Source organism: Dicentrarchus labrax, unplaced genomic scaffold, assembly GCF_905237075.1.
Source record: "Dicentrarchus labrax unplaced genomic scaffold, dlabrax2021, whole genome shotgun sequence".
Taxonomy (NCBI): Eukaryota; Metazoa; Chordata; class Actinopteri; family Moronidae; genus Dicentrarchus; species Dicentrarchus labrax.
The window spans coordinates 22245056-22263598 of record NW_026136720.1 but is presented as its reverse complement, the minus strand read 5'-3'; the positions used below and the strand labels follow the sequence as shown (position 1 = coordinate 22263598).

The 18543-nt window shown below is 40.4% G+C and overlaps 2 protein-coding genes across 15 annotated transcripts in view; both read left to right on the top strand.

The window, feature by feature from the left end:
- Nucleotides 1-392: 392 nt before the first annotated feature.
- LOC127353572 (proton myo-inositol cotransporter) lies at nt 393-9524 on the top strand. 9 transcript variants are annotated; one of them, XM_051382899.1, is made up of 13 exons: nt 393-750; nt 2126-2601; nt 3127-3286; nt 4270-4479; nt 4576-4683; nt 4854-5017; nt 5406-5520; nt 6395-6520; nt 6710-6828; nt 7222-7374; nt 7540-7706; nt 8521-8589; nt 8700-9524. In XM_051382899.1, exons 1-13 carry the CDS (start codon nt 569-571, stop codon nt 8706-8708), a joined length of 2058 nt encoding a protein of 685 aa, XP_051238859.1. In that variant the 5' UTR covers nt 393-568; the 3' UTR covers nt 8709-9524. The 9 variants fall into 9 exon arrangements, with proteins under 9 accessions (XP_051238859.1, XP_051238858.1, XP_051238857.1 ...); XM_051382903.1 differs by adding an exon at nt 1553-1673 and having other exon boundaries at nt 663-750; nt 8521-9524; XM_051382904.1 differs by adding an exon at nt 1560-1673 and having other exon boundaries at nt 706-750; nt 8521-9524.
- A 3500-nt stretch (nt 9525-13024) lies between these two features.
- Nucleotides 13025-18543, top strand: part of kif21a (kinesin family member 21A) — a 46671-nt gene continuing 41152 nt past the window's right edge. For 5 of the 6 annotated variants that reach the window (XM_051382892.1, XM_051382890.1, XM_051382889.1 and 2 more), the window contains exon 1: nt 13025-13435. In XM_051382892.1, coding sequence (XP_051238852.1) covers nt 13392-13435 — 44 coding nt within the window. In that variant the 5' untranslated portion in view covers nt 13025-13391. The remainder of the gene's footprint in view (nt 13436-18543) is intronic. The other variant, XM_051382893.1, reaches the window with a different exon arrangement.

The following is an 18543-nucleotide window of genomic DNA, read 5'->3' as shown; positions in this document are numbered from 1 at the left end:
TAATTGAAGAAAATCTTAGTTTCTTTCTGTTGCCACCATCACCGTCTTTGTGTTGTGCTGCGCATCTAGCAGCGTAACTACGGTACACGGTCAGCGTGTAGGGTCGTTCTGCTGTTACATTGACTCATTCCTTATTCATTAATAGCAATATTATCATAGTATTACTTATAATAATGCATCATAATGTATACAACGAAGTATATGAGTCAGATTTAGACTAGATTTTTTATTTTTAAAAAGTGAAAGAAAGTGACTGAAATCTCATTTAGTATTTTAACTCATTAAAATAATCTTGATATGAGAAATTATATGAATAGAGATCTGTCAAAAATGACAAACAGAAAGACAAACAGGTCACCTGATCTCCTTGTAAAAAGAAAACAAAATAGGAGAATGCATTAACTTGCTAAACAAAACCTCACTGTTTAGTCTTCAAAGGCAAATAAGTAACAGCTGACAGGAAAATATGTTGTGACAGTTTTCAAATACTGTACAGCCTTAACATCTGTTTCGAGCAATGCAAAATCCCCGCTGGTCAACAACAGACAGATAAGGTAAACAGGGCTGTATGCTCTGCTGTGTGAGGACCACTGGAAGAACAGGTAAACTGTTTTCTGCTGGAAATGGGTGGATCCCTCCTTTGTGGCAACATCATGTGAGTGATTCGGAGTCATCAGACAAACTTCCGTTTGTTGAAGAGGACAGACGCTGCTGCAGTAGGCTACTCCAGAAGAAAAAAGCTTTTCAGAGGTATAGTTCCAGTTGTTTTGCACAGATCACATCTGTTTAGTTAATACAGGGTTTCTGTTTCATGTAGACATTTAATATTTAATCTATTATGAGTTATATTTAATTAAAAGTTACCAGCGTGGAGTCCTACCTGTCAGCTGTTCAGTGTGGTTTATCATCGCACAGTGCAGAGGCAAATGTTATGTGCAGGTATTTGATGACTGAATTTAAATAGCCTAGTGGTTTGAGCTTGTGTAACTACTGTGGTTTTTCACCTTTAAAGTTCAGCATGTAGTTTATAACTGTACTTTGAGTCAATAAATGAAGCAATAGGGTACATACTCCAGAACCTTCTCATATACTGGAGTTGGTTTTGGAGTTATTCTCACCATCTGTCCGAACTGGCAAATAGTAAGTAAATGGTCTGTTTTATAACATTTGCCCATGAAGAACGATTCACTCAAATGAAAGATCAGTTTTGTGTGTAAGTAATAAATTGGATGTTCAAAAGGGACATTTCCCACATAATGATTTAATTTGGACGCGGATGACGCATCTTACACATGAATACCTAGTTGTGGTATTTGGGCTACAATAACTTTTCTTTCTTTAAAGAAAAACCAAAAAAAAACAACAACCTTTCTTTTGTCTTTATATACCAACAGGTGAAGAGACAGTACCAGGGGGCAGACAGAAATCATAAATGAGTTAAATAAATTGTACAAGGTTAATAATCTTAAAGTTTACATTGCTTTCTTACTTTCACAGTATGGTAGTAATGCAATGTATTGTCTGATTTCACTTGGTTGGTGTATAATTGGAGGTTTTAGATGTCTGTAGGTCTGGGTTTACAATAACTTTCCTCCAGCGGGACCGAGGCAGTCAGCTGACGTCACGTAAACATGGCCGCACACTGGAGCACAGCGGAGCTAGCACTGCTAGAGGTAAACAATCCTGTGGAGTCAGGTTGAAGCCAATAAACTGCACCGTTTAGGCACATTTCTGATGACATGACACTGAAATCTACCGTACTAACAGCCAGCAACCGGGGGGGCTTATCACTGAACGGCGTCGTTAGTTAATTCAGCAAGTAACTTCTGGCTAAGTTAGCTCTTAACATCTTGACGTGTTGTCTTCTTCCCTGTTTCTTCTTTCGAGCTGGACCGCGAAACACACACAGGTCGGACAAACTGGTATTGAAAACAATGCATCATTATTATCTCATTTTGTGTGGGCCCACTTTTTCTCAACCCTGCTATTTCTAATGAGTTTTCTGCGCAACAACAACAACAACAACAACAACAAACTGTACCTTATTAGTAAAGGAATAACTGCTACAGAGAGGTTGCTGAACTAGCCCCTGGTGATCTTAACCCCTGGTCTCCTCTATGTCCAGCAGCCACGATGAATACAGCTTGAAGTACATGAGCAACCTTATGGGCAGTAGGAGACAGAAATCAATAGATGATGGAGAGCGGAGTCTCATTGGGCCTCCATCTGGGGACTCTGCCTCCGGTGGGGACCTCCTGGACAAAGTTCCTTCCACGCCGGGCTTCATCTATGTGCTGGTGTTTTTCTCTGCCCTGGGAGGATTTCTCTTCGGGTACGACACTGGCGTGGTGTCCGGAGCTATGCTGCTCCTGAAGAAGGAGATGAAACTGAGCAATCTGTGGCAGGAGCTGCTCGTCTCCAGTACTGTTGGGGCTGCAGCACTCTCCGCCATAAGTGGAGGCTTCTTGAACGGGTGGCTGGGGCGCAAGGTCTGCATCCTTTTGGCCAGTTTCATCTTCAGCACCGGTGGCATCATCTTGAGTTTGGCCCCGGACAAGGTGGTCCTTCTTGTGGGCAGAATCGTAGTCGGCTTGGGTATAGGTGAGTTGGTGTAAAGTGAGGTGATGGCATAGATTATGAAAAAGCCTTGAGCCATCAACATTGGCATCAGCTATACTGAAGATAGTGAAGTTTGTTTGTGTTTTCTTTGGTAAAATTATCTTCTTATCTAAATCTAAATCTTTAATTCCCCATTGTGAGGTCAATCAGAAGCAGTGTTTTGGTAAAATGTAATCCTTTCAGTTCCCCCGTTCACTTTTTTAGTTTGCACAGGAATTCAGAGCAGCAGTCACAAGCTTTCTTCTCAGCTCTTTACTTTACCGCCCCCTGCTATTTTAAACTTAGTTAGAGTTAGGAGCAGATACAAAGTCCACTGCCAGGCCACCTCTAACCTCACCCCACCTGACCTGCTCTTCCAGTATCACTGTTGCCTTGTATTTGCCTGAAGGAAGCGCAGGGCTGTGGATCGTGTTATAGATTTTAATTAGACCAAAATGGATATATGAAATGTGTGGGAAACTTGTTCTGTGTAGGTCAAAATTAAACTTATTTCTTTTCCCCCACCAGGCATAGCCTCTATGACAGTTCCTGTATACATTGCCGAAGTTTCCCCCTCTCACCAGAGAGGTCAGCTGGTCACTATCAACTCCCTCTTCATCACCGGTGGCCAGTTAATTGCCAGTGTCATTGATGGAGCTTTAAGCTACATGAGCCACGACGGCTGGAGGTATGTGTTGGTTCTACTACACCGTCCACCATGTCAGTAACTGTCCATGCCAAAGGTTTACTTTAGTTTATGTTGCACTCACTCGGTAAACACACTGCAGAATTTAGCTGTGAAAGTTATCCATAAATGCTTTATATTGATGATGTCCAACCAGTTCAGAGGTTCACTACCTATCTCACTGACACAATGGAGTAGTGAAAGCAGTATGTTAGCAAAGCAGGAGCAGCTCCAGTCCTCTGTCTGTGTCTACACAGGATGCATTGAATGTAGGTCACCAGTGGTTTGGCAGTGCCCAGAACACACATTCCCTGAAGTTAGGCTCATAATACTGAAGTAAATAGACTTGAAGCATATTAAAAAATACCTTGCAGGTTTTGATCACGCACATATATCTTGAGACATGATGCAGCCTTTGTAGACAGCTGTTTCTGATTAAAATATATGGGAGCATATCTGTTCCATCAGACACACTCGAGACGGACGACTAATGTGGCTTAAACTCCTCCTGTGTAGACAAGCCCTGACACTTGGTCTGATATCATTGATTGAAAGTGTTTGCAAAGTGCCTGACTGATACATTGGTATTGCCAATATTAGCTTATCCCAGATATATTGTTATTGCAAAATAGTGGGGATAAAACCACAGTAAAGATATTACAGGTAAATATTGGGCAATTTTAGAATAAGTGTACTTTTCAGTGATGAGATATTTTGGTCACAACTCTTTAAAACTCAACAAAACTATTATTGGCTGATATATCATTCAAACTTTTAAAGCTCTCAAATATTGATATCGGTGCCTGCCTTCAGAAAAACCAGTATTGGTTGCATCTAGTTTTTGTCCTCTGATGTTCGCTTGCTCACAATACCGTTTTATTGAATCAGGGGTAATTCTGAGAGTATCCAGTTAAAGCAAACAAAAGTAGAATAAGTGGTGACATTTCATCTCCCCTTAACTCTTCCTTGTTCTCTCCATACTGTAGGTACATGTTAGGTCTGTCCGTTGTCCCAGCAGTGCTGCAGTTTGTCGGCTTTTTCTTCCTGCCGGAGAGCCCCCGCTGGCTTCTCCAAAAGGGCCGGGGCCAGGAGGCCCGTCGAGTTCTCAGCCAGATAAGAGGAGGCCAGAACATTGATGAGGAGTATGACACCATCAGAACCAGCATTGAGGAAGAGGAGAAAGAAGCGAGTGGAGGTGAAAAAATTCTGTACAAACAAATAAAAATGAATCTCTCTGACACTAGTTAAAATTGTAATACTTATCAAAGATATTTGGGTGTTTGTTCTGTTGGAGGCCTTGTTATTCTGCGGATCCTTCGCCACGGTCCGACTCGCAGGGCTCTCATCGTTGGCTGTGGCCTGCAGATGTTTCAGCAGCTGTCTGGAATAAACACTGTCATGTAGGTCATCCATTTATCTTGACATTGCTCCCTTCTCCCTTCTGCCTGATAACACCACCCTCTACTGTGAAAGCTCAAGTGATAAGTCAGAATCCTGACCTGTCTAACTGTGAGAAAAAAACAACGTAAATTGAGTTGGCTTTTCAGTGAACCTCTTCGACCATATCTAGGTACTACAGTGCAACCATCCTGCAGATGGCGGGGGTGCGGGATGATAATCAGGCAATCTGGTTGGCTGCTGCAACTGCTGCTACCAACTTTGTGTTCACCTTGGTTGGAGTCTGGCTTGTGGAGAGAGTGGGCCGCAGGAAGCTGACCCTGGGCAGTCTTTTAGGTTTGTCCTTTGGAGAGTGTGCAGTAATTACTTGACTGATAGTTGATTCATTTCACTAAATGACTGATCTGTGACAGCCCAGTGAGTAGTTAAACGTAATTAGTATATAAATCCATAACAAAATAGAATAATTCTTGCTTTCAGTAATTCAATATTTTATTCGAGACAGTAATGTTTCTGTTATAGTTTTGTGTCACGTTACCATGGCATTTAGTTAATGATGTTATTCAGAGGGACATACAATCTGCAGGGAAGGTCTGTGGAGTAGAATGTCTTCCTCTAAGTTTTAGTTGTAGTCTAAAGCAGACGTCTGAGCAGGATTTATTAATTCTTAATTTATGCAGAGATCTCAAGGTTTTATTTAATGTGTTTATCTTCTCTAATCCAGGTACTGGTCTCAGCCTGACTTTGTTGGCAGTCGGGTTTTTGCTGTCTGCCCAGAATTCTCCGCCCGTTACCCTCCACCCAGTCGACTCTCAGAACTCATCCTGCAGGCTATATGGGTAGGAGAACACACCACAGCTACATTGCTGTCATTTTAATTCTTCCCACCAACCATTCATTTTCATTTTGAGATATTAGTTGATAGTCTTTCTTATTCATCCAGACAACCAGCATATGTAGGCAGTTTGACTTCATATCAAAATATTGCTGGTCCAATGTTATTTTGGTTTGATTGTGATGTCTCTCAGTTTTGCTTCATAAATGGAGAAACTCCTTGCAAACTAGTCAGAAAGAACATTTTCTACAGTGATATAAGCCACAGTCCTTAGTCTTTCTCACCTCCTTATTACCATTACTTTTTTGCCTACACATAACTCAGGGCTGAATACATAATGTCTGAGCACCTTTTCAAAGAGTTGTTGAAAGGCAGGAAATGTCTTGTTCAAGGAAATGTAGATAATTGCTTTTAAAAATGCATGTTCATTAGGGATCTTGAGTAAAAGTAGGTTGTGAAGTTACAGTTTATGATATCAAAGCTGCTCCTGGTAACTTTTATGATTTTATGAGGAGTGTCAAAAAGTATATTTCATCCCCACACAAGTCCTGTTTCTAATGGAAAGATATTAGAATATCCAAAGGGCTTTTTGAGCTACTCATATAATTAAAATACACAAACAGCACTTAAATTTGACTAAATACAACTCCTGGAGGTACCTGTATTCACTTTCATTGTTCTTGCTGCGTCCGTGAACACTGCTTCCAACTGGATGTACATAAAGCTTCAATATCTTCGTTGTTTTCAAAGGCTTGAGTTATTGCTGCTGACAGAGTGGTATGTGTGCCTGTCTTTTGCTCAGTAAACAGTGTGACATCCCTGTGTGGACATGGATTGATTAGTATGTGAGAGGTTTTACATTCAGCTCTTTCCTCCAGGTCATGTGAATCCTGCATGTTGGATTCGGACTGTGGATTTTGTTTTTGTGAAAACGGCACCAGAGTGTACGACTCCTCCTGTGTCCCTGTCAGCCCAGCGTCCGCAGATCACGCCGCCTGGGGAAGGTCAGACACTTGATTATCTGTGTGGTGGCATGACAGAGAGTATATGATCACTTTCAGCATCCCTAAAGCTTAAGCTAAAGGAGTAACATCCTCTCTGTAATCTAAAGAGGAAGCAACTGTGTTTTTCCTAGGATACAGAATCATATGTAAATTAAATTAAAATTAGTTTTTTCTGTTTCTTTCACCCAGTTGTTCCAACCAGACAGACCCAACTGACAGCCCGATCTGGGCCTACAACTACTGTCCAACATCCTACTCCTGGATCGTCCTGTTGGGCCTCATTCTCTATCTTGCATTCTTTGCTCCAGGTCTGAAACGACTCTGTCATTGTTTTTCAAACATCTCACATTCAACAGTGTTCCTGAGCTAGTTTCCACATTAACAAAAGTGTCTTGAAAAAATATATATATAGATACATGTACAACACACAAAACCACAGAAATATTACACACCTTTCACTTACAGTAGCACGAACCATTTTGGCTAACAGAGAAAACAATTGCCAAATAAAGGGGTTGCTTGTCTATTCTAAACATTACCAAAAATCTTATTGTTAACAAATACCTAAACCAACAATTATTATGTGTATTATCAGGAAGAATAACCAATACGTAATGTATAGCCACCTCCCTGATATCAGTGATACAGGCAGTGCATATTGTGAATATTAAACAATGTTAAAGAATGTCTCTGTGTGTTAGGTATGGGCCCCATGCCTTGGACAGTGAACTCCGAGATCTACCCACTGTGGGCCCGCAGCACCGGCAACGCCTGTTCATCCGGGGTCAACTGGATCTTCAACGTCCTGGTGTCTCTGACCTTCCTTCACCTCGCTGAGTTCCTGACCTATTATGGTAAGACTGGAGGTCAGGAGGTCAGATGATAGTAAATACATTGTCACACCATAAACTGCTTATGAATAATTCTGTGTTGCTCACATCTTGCCTGTTAATAGTTCTTATGATTTTATTTAAAGACTGGCAGCCAAAGCTCAGCGTACATGTTAATCTCTCTTTCAGGGGCGTTCTTCATGTACGCAGGGCTGGTGGTGTTGGGTCTCCTCTTCGTCCAGGGCTGCCTCCCAGAGACCCAGGGTCTGCAGCTGGAGGACATCGAGAACCTGTTCGCTGGTCAGCTCTGCTCCTGTGGCGCCTCCTCAGCCAATGGCCATGTCCATTACATTCGGGTAAAAGGCAGCAACTACCTCCCCTCTGAAAGCGATGCCTCAGAAGTAGAGTAGACTGGGAAGATTTTGTTTCTCCGCTCTGTCCTTTGGTTTGCTCATGTGGGGAGGAAAGGTAATCCTGTTGCCCTCTGGTGGCTGCAATCAAACACAAGCATACAAGGCTTGAGCTCTCCATTGATTGACTTTGACTGGCACGTTCCCCTCATCAGTAATCTCTGTCTTTGTTTTAACTGGGAGTTGGTCTGCTTTGGATTTTTTTCTTTTGTGCATTCTTCTTGCCATCATTCCCTTTGTCATCAAAGCAAACATTGGAGCAAGACTTTCCAGGATTAGGGTGAGCAGGATTCTTTAGAGCAGTGTTGCTGGGGTAATGAATATCCCAGGAAAGCTATAGTATGTAATAACCAAAAAATGATGTCCCAAACCTGAAACTGATACATAATTACCATATGTATTTTATTTTATCTGTATTATTTACTTCATTTTAAAGATGCACTTTGGGGAATGATTTTGGTTTTCCTAGCAAGTAGCATTTTTCCTTTTTTTTTCAGTGAGACTATTTGTACTATCATTTTTTTTTACTTATTTGTACATTTGCATATGCCTATATTCTTTCAAAACACCTTCCTGTTGAAATCACTAACACAGGTTTTATGTTTTAATCTGTGCGGGTGTGAAACAAAATAGTTGGTTGTGGGTGGCTGCTATTGTGTGCGCAGTGGGAGAGATTGCACTTTAAGAATCAAAAAGGTGTCTAAAAGATTTTTATATGTCAGATTGTTTGAAGGAGTTGTTCAAATCTTTAATTTTCTAGCAAGGTTCAGAATTCAGCCCAGCACACTATGGAGCCGTGGGGCCAGACAATGCCATAGCTTATATCACTGTAAGTACGGCATCACAGTGCTAGGTGCGCTCATAAAGTTTCTAGTGCACTACAACAGTGTTAAAAATATTCCTTTTTAAACGTTTGTTTTCATGTCTTTGTTTTCACAGCTCAGATAATGGTGACCAAGTAGCCCTGAACAACTTCATACAAAGCACCTTTGTACGGAACATCCTGTCTGCCCTAGCATACTTTGATATATGCTAGTTTGCTTTTTAGTGGCTAATCTAAAAACTGTAACAAGATTTCTTATTAACATTTTCTGATGAACGCGGCCTTCTTTTTATGACAGTTCAAGCCAGAAATTGCCATTTCAGTGCAACTGATAAGTTTTCCTTTAAATGTTTTATTGAAGAACAATCTTAATTTTATTTCTAGTAATGTGGGATTTTTATGAACACCTGGAAATGTCTTAACTAAAATTTCCCAATGAGAGAAACATTTGGAAATTGCACAGAAACCTTTATATTTATGGGAATAATCAACTACTGTACAATATTAGCAACCACGTATTTTGTGGTGAAAGATCCATAATCTTTTCACATTATGTCATCATTTCTTGTGAAGACTCGAGCAATATGATAGCAGTAATATCAACCAGCTACTATTCATGAAAATCTTGATTATTGGCCTATAGGAGAAATTTGAAAAGGTTAAAAAGTATTGCACTTTGTATTGGAAGATGTATTCTATATACTGGCACTGCCCTTTTGTACAACAGACTTAATTTATTCTCAGGTGGACAATAATGATGAAGCAGTAGTTTGTAGGCCATAGATCCATTTAACCTAATTGGTGGGGGGAGGTGTGTTCATTCTGGTACTGTGTCATTTAACATTTTGTCAATGAAACAACGTATATACAAGTACACTCAGAGTTCTCTCTTGTTCTGTTCATCAATATGATCGTTGGGAAATAAACATACACACATTGAAGCAGTTTCAGTATTCATTATGCTTTGTTTGATGTAGTGTTTACATTAAGGTATTCAGTAGATGTGTTGCATATTAGATGTGTACTGACTTAAAATTACACTTTACAGCACTGTAAGAACAAAAAGCAATGAATTAAATAAAGCTACGTTGGCTGTGTTGTAGGAAAATCTTTATATATTATGATGAAAAACTTTATGGCTGATGTTGTGATCAGTTAATTTGCCATTAATCTTGATTGCTTGACCTGCTAAGACAGAAAGTAGTGGGAAATGTCCATTATGGTTTGCATTCAAATTGCTTTTTTAATCCAACAAATAGTGGGATATTTTTTTGGCTTTTTTGTCCTGGTTTTTAGATCTCCATCTCTGAGATTTGTGCCACCACCACAGTGCATTATGAATAGGATTTTTTATATGTAGCGCTCACAGCATTGAAAACTTAGATTTAAACTTTTCAGCAGCCTTTTCTGGCATTAGTGTCTCCATTACTCGTGATAATCCACTTTTTCTGGCATTAGTGTCTCCATTACTCATGATAAATGAATAATGAATAGTTTTTCATCAGGGCAAGAGAAAGTCCCAAAGGTAACTATTGACAAAAAAGCAATTTTTCAATGCTCCACAAATTAAATTATCTTCCCCTCCAGTGTACTGGGATGAAGAAAGGAATCTCAGAAGTAATATCATTAAACTTGAAAAAGTTAAATCAAAAACTCCTCTCTGTGGCTAGATGCAAAAAGAGTTGAATGATCTTTGTATATAATTTGGGTGAACCGGCCCTTTAAATATTGTTTTAAGTTTCCTAATCTGTGTTTTCAAAGGGAGCTTTAGCAACAGTTGTAGATCTGGACACATTCAACACATTATCAAAAACAAGCTAACTAATTCAGGCCTGGGTGGTATTTCTGACCACATGGAGACCCCCATCCACACAGTCCAGGTTAGCAGTGAATGGGAGAAAAACTTTGTAAATAGTCAAATTATTTGTGTTATTTTCTGTTTTGTGGCCATGAGTGAAGTTAAACTAACTTTGATAAACATTTTCAAACAGTCTTTCTAAAAATGAGTCCGATATTCAGTCTCTGCAGCAGCCAGCATGCAGTGTTTGGCTTGTCTTCACTATAATATGCACTGACATGTGTCTAGTCATTAGTCAGCCTGTGGTTTTGCCATACTTTGTGTCCTGTAACTTGATAGGCTTGTAACGGGACTCCTGTATTCTTGGTATTATTGCCCAGCAGGAAGTGGTAGGGTGGAGAGCTTTTACACACAGACCAAACCAAATATGTAAACCTTGTCTTTCTTTGCCTTTTGCTGCGGCATACAGTTTGTTTTGTTTTTTAACAATATATTAATAATAACTTTTTGTAACACACAAACTCAAACAGCTCCTACAATACAAACAATACACAGTTTAAGTTGGGTGACCGTTCTTATAGAAGGCCAGTATTTGTTTTTTAATAACGTTAAATGATCATTAGGCCCTGCAGTGGGTAACAGGCTGGTCCCTCTGACAGGTGACACCATTCTTTAACCTTTAAACTGCCTTTAAATTCACCTCTCACCCAAGCAAAGAGCAGATACATGGTGGCTCGACCCACACTACATTGTATCTACTTAAGTTAAACTACAGTAGTTGGCTTGATTGAGGTGTTTAATATGAATGCCATGGTCATCACAGTATGTACTGCAGTATGTGGTAGCTCTATTAGTCTTACAGTCTGACTTAATGAAACTTTAATGTGTATGTAATCAAAAAAACATCATTATCAGCAACTAAAAAACTAAAATTCAGTGATGTTCCTTGTTCTTGACATAGTGTACCCACTGTCCCATCACTCAATAGATCTCATGAGCACCCTCACACAGTATGATGACAGTCAAGAATAACCACAAGGGGGCACTAAAAGTTCATTTTAGTGAGTAACTAGCATCATTTATACAGGCCATTACTTTATAGATAGCACTAACCTGCAGGTACAGCATGTATTTCAAAAGCACTGATTCCATAGTTTCACGTGGGGTTCATGTACAAAATATGTATATTTTTAAAATATTTATTGATATATTCAAAGCAATATCTTTTAAATATGTTTTTGAAAAGTGCCCTTTCCATATTGTAATATAATGTAGATAATCTTGACTACTCTGCATTGTACCACAGTAGACAACCGACGTTAATGTGCTTTTCCATGAAATAAAGTTATGGTTTTTACCAAAACATAAAAACTGGTAACAACTTCACAATTTTTTTGCACTGAACAATCACCATAAAACAAAGCACTATAGCTACAATAGACAGATAAAACAAGGAATGAGTAGCCTAGAATGAAGAAATAATACGATACATTAGCATCATGTTTGTACAGTAGATGATTTCTTATTTTTAATCACACTAAGTGATTAATGTATAAAATTACCAAGAAAGCTTGGATCTGACTTAATAAATATAAGCATATGTAGTTTGAAGATGAGATTTTTGTAATAGGCTATGTGATCCTAGTCTTCTTTGGCCATTCAGTGCTAGTAGAGTCAGCCACTTCATAATGAAAGCAGGCAAACTTATGCAGGGGTGCCAGTAAGTAGGTTTCCATTCATTCCCAATTTACACAATTCCAATTCAGTTTATGAAGCCCAGTATGCAGAGATATTCAAATACACAAGGTGAAAATAACACATCTATACCACATGCAAAACAAATACATGGTTTTGCCCAGTACTGCATAGGTTTAGTATAAAGTAGCCATGTTTTTCAAGGGGGGCACCACCACAGAACCCATTCATCATATCTTGAGGTCAGAGGTCAATGGATCCCTTTGAAAATGGCTATGCAGGCTGTTAGTTTAAAAACATGTAGTTAATAAATTGATTTGTTCTCAAATTTCTGACAGTACTTTTGTTCAGTTCCAGCAAAAAAAGAATCTGACATTATTCGAACAAAACAAAAATAACATAATCAAAATGCCAAAAATTCTAAATATATTCTAAAATTCTAAAATAAGGAGAAAAGGTAGTAATAAGTAATACAACACAATAAACATCTCAACAAATAAATTAAATAATTAAATAGAACATGAAATTGGTTTTGGATCTTTTTTCTTACTGGTGCTAGTGGAAAGAGTGTGAAAATGTGATTTATGTAGCCTGTGTGGAGTTTACCTGAGACTATAATCGAAATAATCATATCCTTTGAGGCGGGAAGACATCGTTGCCTACTCTGCAACAATGTCTCTGATATTTGACGTTAATTGTATGACCTAAATCACGTAATTACTTCTTTAAATCGTTACCCTGGCCTAATTAAAGCGTGTTTCTCACAGAAAATGTGCATAACACCCATGCCATGACGTCACCTCGCAGCCGCGTTTCCAGGAGAGGGCGTGACTTGCTGACGCATTGCGGCTCCCTCCCCGGTGCGTAAACGGAGCACACAGGCACGTGTGTATGTGTGTGTTGTGTGTGTTGTGTGTGTGTGTATGTGTGTGTGTGTGTGTGTACGCGCGCGCGGCAATGGCTCACCTAGCAGCAGCAGCAGCAGCAGCAGCGGCAGTCTGCTTATGGGCTCGAGCCGGAGCTGAAGCATCCGGACTGAACTGCGCAAAGATGCGGCGCACGTAGACGCGACATGCGGACCGCACCGCCTCACCTCCTCGCTGATATCATGGTTGAAACGCCGTTAAGATAATTGTTGTGTTTGTTTTGAAATGGCGGCGTTGAAGTCAAGGTGAAGAGCTCCTTTGCTCGGTCCGCTCGCCTGCCTGCCGGAGGAGGAGTGCGCACTTTTTTCTCGCTCTTTTGCCAGGGCAAGCAGCCAGCACAGATAAATCCGCTTTTTGTTCTCTTTCTGTCGATTATTGTGTAAGGAATCATGACGACGGGGCAGGATGAGAGCTCAGTCCGTGTGGCACTGAGGTAAGTCACTATTATTTCATTTAATTTTCCATCAAGGGATAAATGCGTAGCTGTGTCTTAATTGCCCGGTGCCACCTGTCAGTCCCTGCCGCGGGCCTAGCAAACACCTGCAGGTCAACAGCAGCATCTGCTGGTGCACACGCACACGCACACACACACACACACACACACACACACACACACACACACACACACACTGTATCTATAAATTATCAGCCTCATTTCATTTTAAGCACGGTGACCCAGTTCCAGCCGGTTAAACTCCTGATGCTGCTGCCGGCTTTTCAGGATAGATTTTAGGTTCAGTCTGTGGTTCAGCTCCGGTGGGATTTTGTTTCCCAGAATGTGATTTACAGTATCTGTTCTGTGTCCTGATAAAGCATCACTCCCACTGCACAGGTGCACACACATGGGTTCGTCTTCAGCTCACCCTGGCATGCAATGAGGAGGGATGATATCATCTTTTGTAACGGCTGAGCTATCAGAGATAGAAAGAAAGGAAGACGGGGAGGGTTGGAGAAGGAGAAACAATCAGCCTGTGTGTCTCCAAAAGCCTGGCCTCTCCTCAAAGCCTCCTGCAGAAAGACAGTTAATCGATGAAAGGAGAGCTTCACTGACAGCCAGGTTTCAAGGAAAGGACAGTGGAGCGTTCAGGAGAGCTCCTGCAACACTGACAAGTCTGCTCCTTGTCTGTAGACATTTGTTGGAAAGCCCAGCTATGGCTCTGGTGATTGGAGTCTGTTACAGTCTATTCAGACCTGTTTGCCCTTTCAGAAAAAGAGACAGAATCAGGCTTCTTTTCCTCTTAAGTGCGTACACTTGATATGCTTTTGTGCTGGAGTAGGCCGCTCCCACCCAGCTGGTGAGGTGGCACAGTGACAGTGGAATAATGGGGAAACTATCATCTCCCTCTCTCTCTCATTTTAAGGCCATTCAGAGACCGTTTGAGAATTATGAAATGATTGCTGTATTGTTGCATTCATCTTGTTTATTTCCTCTGTATCTGTGTGTTTTCCATCTTTGCATTTTGTCATTTGTGCCTACCTCGTGCACGCCTTCACAAAAGTGCATCATCACTGTGTTTGTGGAGCTTATTAGTCAGGAGCTTCCTGATTCCATATCCTGCTCGGATGGGGGAAAATCCGTATTTTGATGCTGTTCAAAAACAACCATATGGAGGGTTTTTCATTTGGGCTGCTTTTGTTGTTTGTTTGGGTTTTTTTTTTTTTTTTTTTGGTGGGTTTGTTTTATTCTCAGATGTGTTGCTTCTAAACATATTTTTATGTTTTAGCAGAAAATGTTTTAAAATATAATATGCAAGGTGGATCTATTGGCAGAAAAGGAATATAATATTAATAGGTATGTTTTCTTCAATGTACAATCACCTGAAAATAAAAATCCTTGTGTTTTTGTCCACGATTTTGGTCAGCCATGTTTCTACAGTAGCCCAGAACGACCAAACCAAACACTGGCTCTAGATGGGTGGTTAGAGTTTTTTACACGTTTGGCGGCCACTGTAGATTCTCCTTCACGCTTGGAGGAGGAGGGTCCTTTAAACCTCTGAGAATAATGGCTTCTTCCTAAAGATGTCATACAGGGAGATTTCTATTTTGAAAGAGACGGAGACAACAGTTTCAACATTGTCAGTTCATTGTGAGGAAGGGGCATGTTATCTAGGGAGTTGTATGAAATCACCTGGCTGCCGAACCGAAGTAGTAGTAGAACATGTAGGTTGAGGGAAAGTGAGTAAACCAAAGTGAATAACAACACTGAATTACAAAGTGTAGAGCTTTCTGCAAATCAGTAATATCTATTACTAGTATAACTGATGTAACAGAGTATCTGAGTGTGGATTTAAAAGTGCTACGTCCCACTCTGGAGCCTGTAATGCTGTCAGGTGACTACCAAGGTAGAGTCTAGTAGGTAATCTGCTTGTTCCTTTATGTTTGTCCCTCTGAGGCTGCACAGTTAGTGGAAAAATATGTATGCAAGACCACAAACGAAAAGCATGATAACTGACCATATAGCCGAATTAACGCGTCCATGTTTCAAATTTCATTACTCAGATGGCTGTGTGAAGCTACATAATTGACATATAAGCCGTTTTCATTCCCTAACTCAGATACAGGATGTTTGCTGTGAGGGTAAATGCCAGACAGATCATGGCTACTAACTAAAAACACATGCTTGTCCAAACTGGATATAAGTATGTGTTCAAAATGACTTGCACTTTCTAAAAGAGTCTTTCTAAGAGCTTGCAAATTGCAGTTTAAGTGTGGACAGCATTCAACCAGTAGGAGGTGGATGTTTTGTGTCCTGCTTCCAGGAACTAAAATTACAGCCCTGGGTTTAGCATGCCGCATTTCACTCTCTCATAAGTAAAACCAGTTCCCTTTTTAAAACATACCAGAAAAGCACAGTTAATCTTCCTCAATAAAAGATTTTGGCTCCAGATTTCTACTTATAAGCTACAATTTTGAAGCATTCAGGACATAATGATTTCTGTACAGCCAGTGTTGTAATTAGTACAATGGGGTTTATACATGTGACACCCCAGCCCTAGTGGTGGGTTTGCAGTGGCGTGTTGAAACTGCTACCAACTGGCAAAATAGTTTGTCAAGACTGTTGACATGTCTCACCATGCACGTGCTCAACCAGTTCAAATTGGGTGTGACAGTTCATTCTCTCAGCTGCTTAAAATTCAAATCAACCCAACTATTTCCACTATATTTGGGTATGCTTACTCCTCACAACGCAGGAGTAGGTATATACCAGAAATGTTAAATGTGCAGTTTAAGCCATAATGCTTGATCCCAGATTGCATACTATCTTAAACAGGGCTGCTTAAGGACTGAGAGGTCCACTTGAGGTTGTTTAAGACCCTAGCTTATCTCAACAGAGGCCGGCCTGTTCTTTCAAACATCCACAAAGGAACGCAAAGCTCAAAACATTTGCTTTCCACATGCATTTGCGTCCATAGTATGTGTTTACCCATGCACAGGAAAGCTGAGCGTTGACGGTGCATTGATAAAGAGTCACACAGTACACCTCAAACTGTAGTCGGCTTATTTGCACAGTGCAAGACGTCACAATAGTTTGTCTTAAATGGTTGGTGTACATTGAGGGGAAGGGCTCAGGTGGAATTGAAGACTTGTTGAACCTGCCTGCTGGGGTGATTACTGCAATGCATCAAAGCACCTTTATTTATTATTTATTGGTATAAGTGGTGACAAGATGAGCAACATGGATCAAAGTGAGGGGGAGTGACTTGTTGCCAAGATCATTAACCACAATTCAATAACCTAATGTAGCCTACAAAATCAAAAGGCGTATTGCATCATAATTTCAGTCTCTTTCTCTTTCTTTTCCTCTGTAAAGGCATGTTGATTTTGACGGTCAGCTGAAGGGCATAACAATGACGATAATGAAATTAAATAGGTCCCTAAACCTCTTAAGGCTTAAGTTACAGGCCTATGTTAATGTAATGACATGGAGGCATGCAGCAACTGGTATAAGTGGCTAAATCTAAGCCCCAGGTTGAAGCTTACAGGCCAACTGTAGAGACACAGTTAATTGTAGCAGAAAAAGCTTGTTAAAATGAGCGGTGCGATTAGAGCAGATATCTACTATTACTTAATGACCGGACCAGGCCTTAACTCGGATGACAGGAAGCAACAGCTGACAATGGCTGTGGGGGTTTACAGTGCAAACAGAGGCTAGGGGCCTCTCAACTGAGAAGATAAGTGGGGTGCAGAATGATTTTTTTAATAACATGGGCATGAGTATGATTCATGTACAAAAATTCATGAATTGTGTATTTTAAAGCAATTATAAGGAATATATTTCTTCAAACTGTCAAATATCTCCCATCTATACTTATTGAGTCTTAAAAATAAAAAAGGCGTACGTATTTAAAAACAACAAACAGACAATCTGCCTGGTTTTTGTTGAGAGAGAAGTTGAACCATGGTTGTTCTTCTAACAAAATGTAAGTAGGATACTTATTTGGACAGAAAGTGTTAGTAACAAGGGCAGGGCCTGCAGAGGACTGGCAGAAAACCAGTGGGAGCTCAGATATGTGACGTTCAGATGCGTGTTCGTTACCCATGGCATCACCATGCAAACACAAAAGCCCCGACGGGTCTAAAGCCTCTCTAAAGACCTCTTGCTTTGTTCACATCCACTGAGCCAAGCCAGTCTGTCAGGAGTTAGCCGCTGACCCACGGTCCTGTGTGAATCTCTGTGTGTGTGTGTTTTATATAAGTGTGTGTTGGTCTTGAGCTGTTCTTTATTTCGTCTCGTGTAACTGTTAGTCTGGTGTGATATTTATGCCCATCTGTGCGGTTACAGTTTTACACTTCACACTGGGAGCTTCTTTAAGCTATATAATTGTGTTAAACACCTGCTGATGGTATGAGGGGTTGAGGGGGATGAGTATCTTGCCTGTCCATATGAAACACAGTACATACAATAACTGTTTCATGTAGTCACAGTCCTTCAGATTTTTTCAAACATGAATCCCTTTATCACTGCATATAAGTCAAAGTGCAGAGAGCAATAATAAAATGCATAAGAAACCGCAGGATCCACTGTTCATGGTTACTTTATGTGGACAGACGACCACAAATATTCAGTCCACACTGTAAAAATTATTGTGATTGAACTTGAAAATTCTGATTTGGGTATAACACAGCTATGCTGTCAATGATAGTGGATCTTTTTTTACCTTGCCACCGAGGAGTCTGGGTTACAATTTGTTACTTTGTCTGGAGCATTGACTGTATAATGAGCGTTGACTGTGGCCTTTGGTGTTTCCATCCAGCTCTGCATCCTCATGCTATATTCCACATTCTTTTATTAGAGAAATGGCCTGAGGGGCGCTCGCATTGTGCTGTATTACTTCACCGCTCATGCCACTTGTCTTTTTAAGTGTTAGCCAAAGTGTTAAAGTGCTAGCCAAGTTACTCAGACGGAAGCTATGAATAACACCTACTTTGCCTGCAGCACTAGTTGTAGGAGGAGTGTGGGGCTCGGCAGAGGCCAACTTTGAATAGAGTCAGCTCATTACAGTGTAAGATAAACTGATCTTACATCACTTTGTATTGTAT

Coding starts and splice junctions, on each gene's coding strand:
- LOC127353572 (XM_051382898.1), top strand. CDS start 569: ATGCTCTGCTGTGTGAGGACCACTGGAAGAACAGGTAAACTGTTTTCT. Junction 2,602..3,126: donor CGTAGTCGGCTTGGGTATAG/GTGAGTTGGTGT, acceptor TTCCCCCACCAG/GCATAGCCTCTATGACAGTT. Junction 4,480..4,575: donor GAGAAAGAAGCGAGTGGAGG/TGAAAAAATTCT, acceptor TTGTTCTGTTGG/AGGCCTTGTTATTCTGCGGA.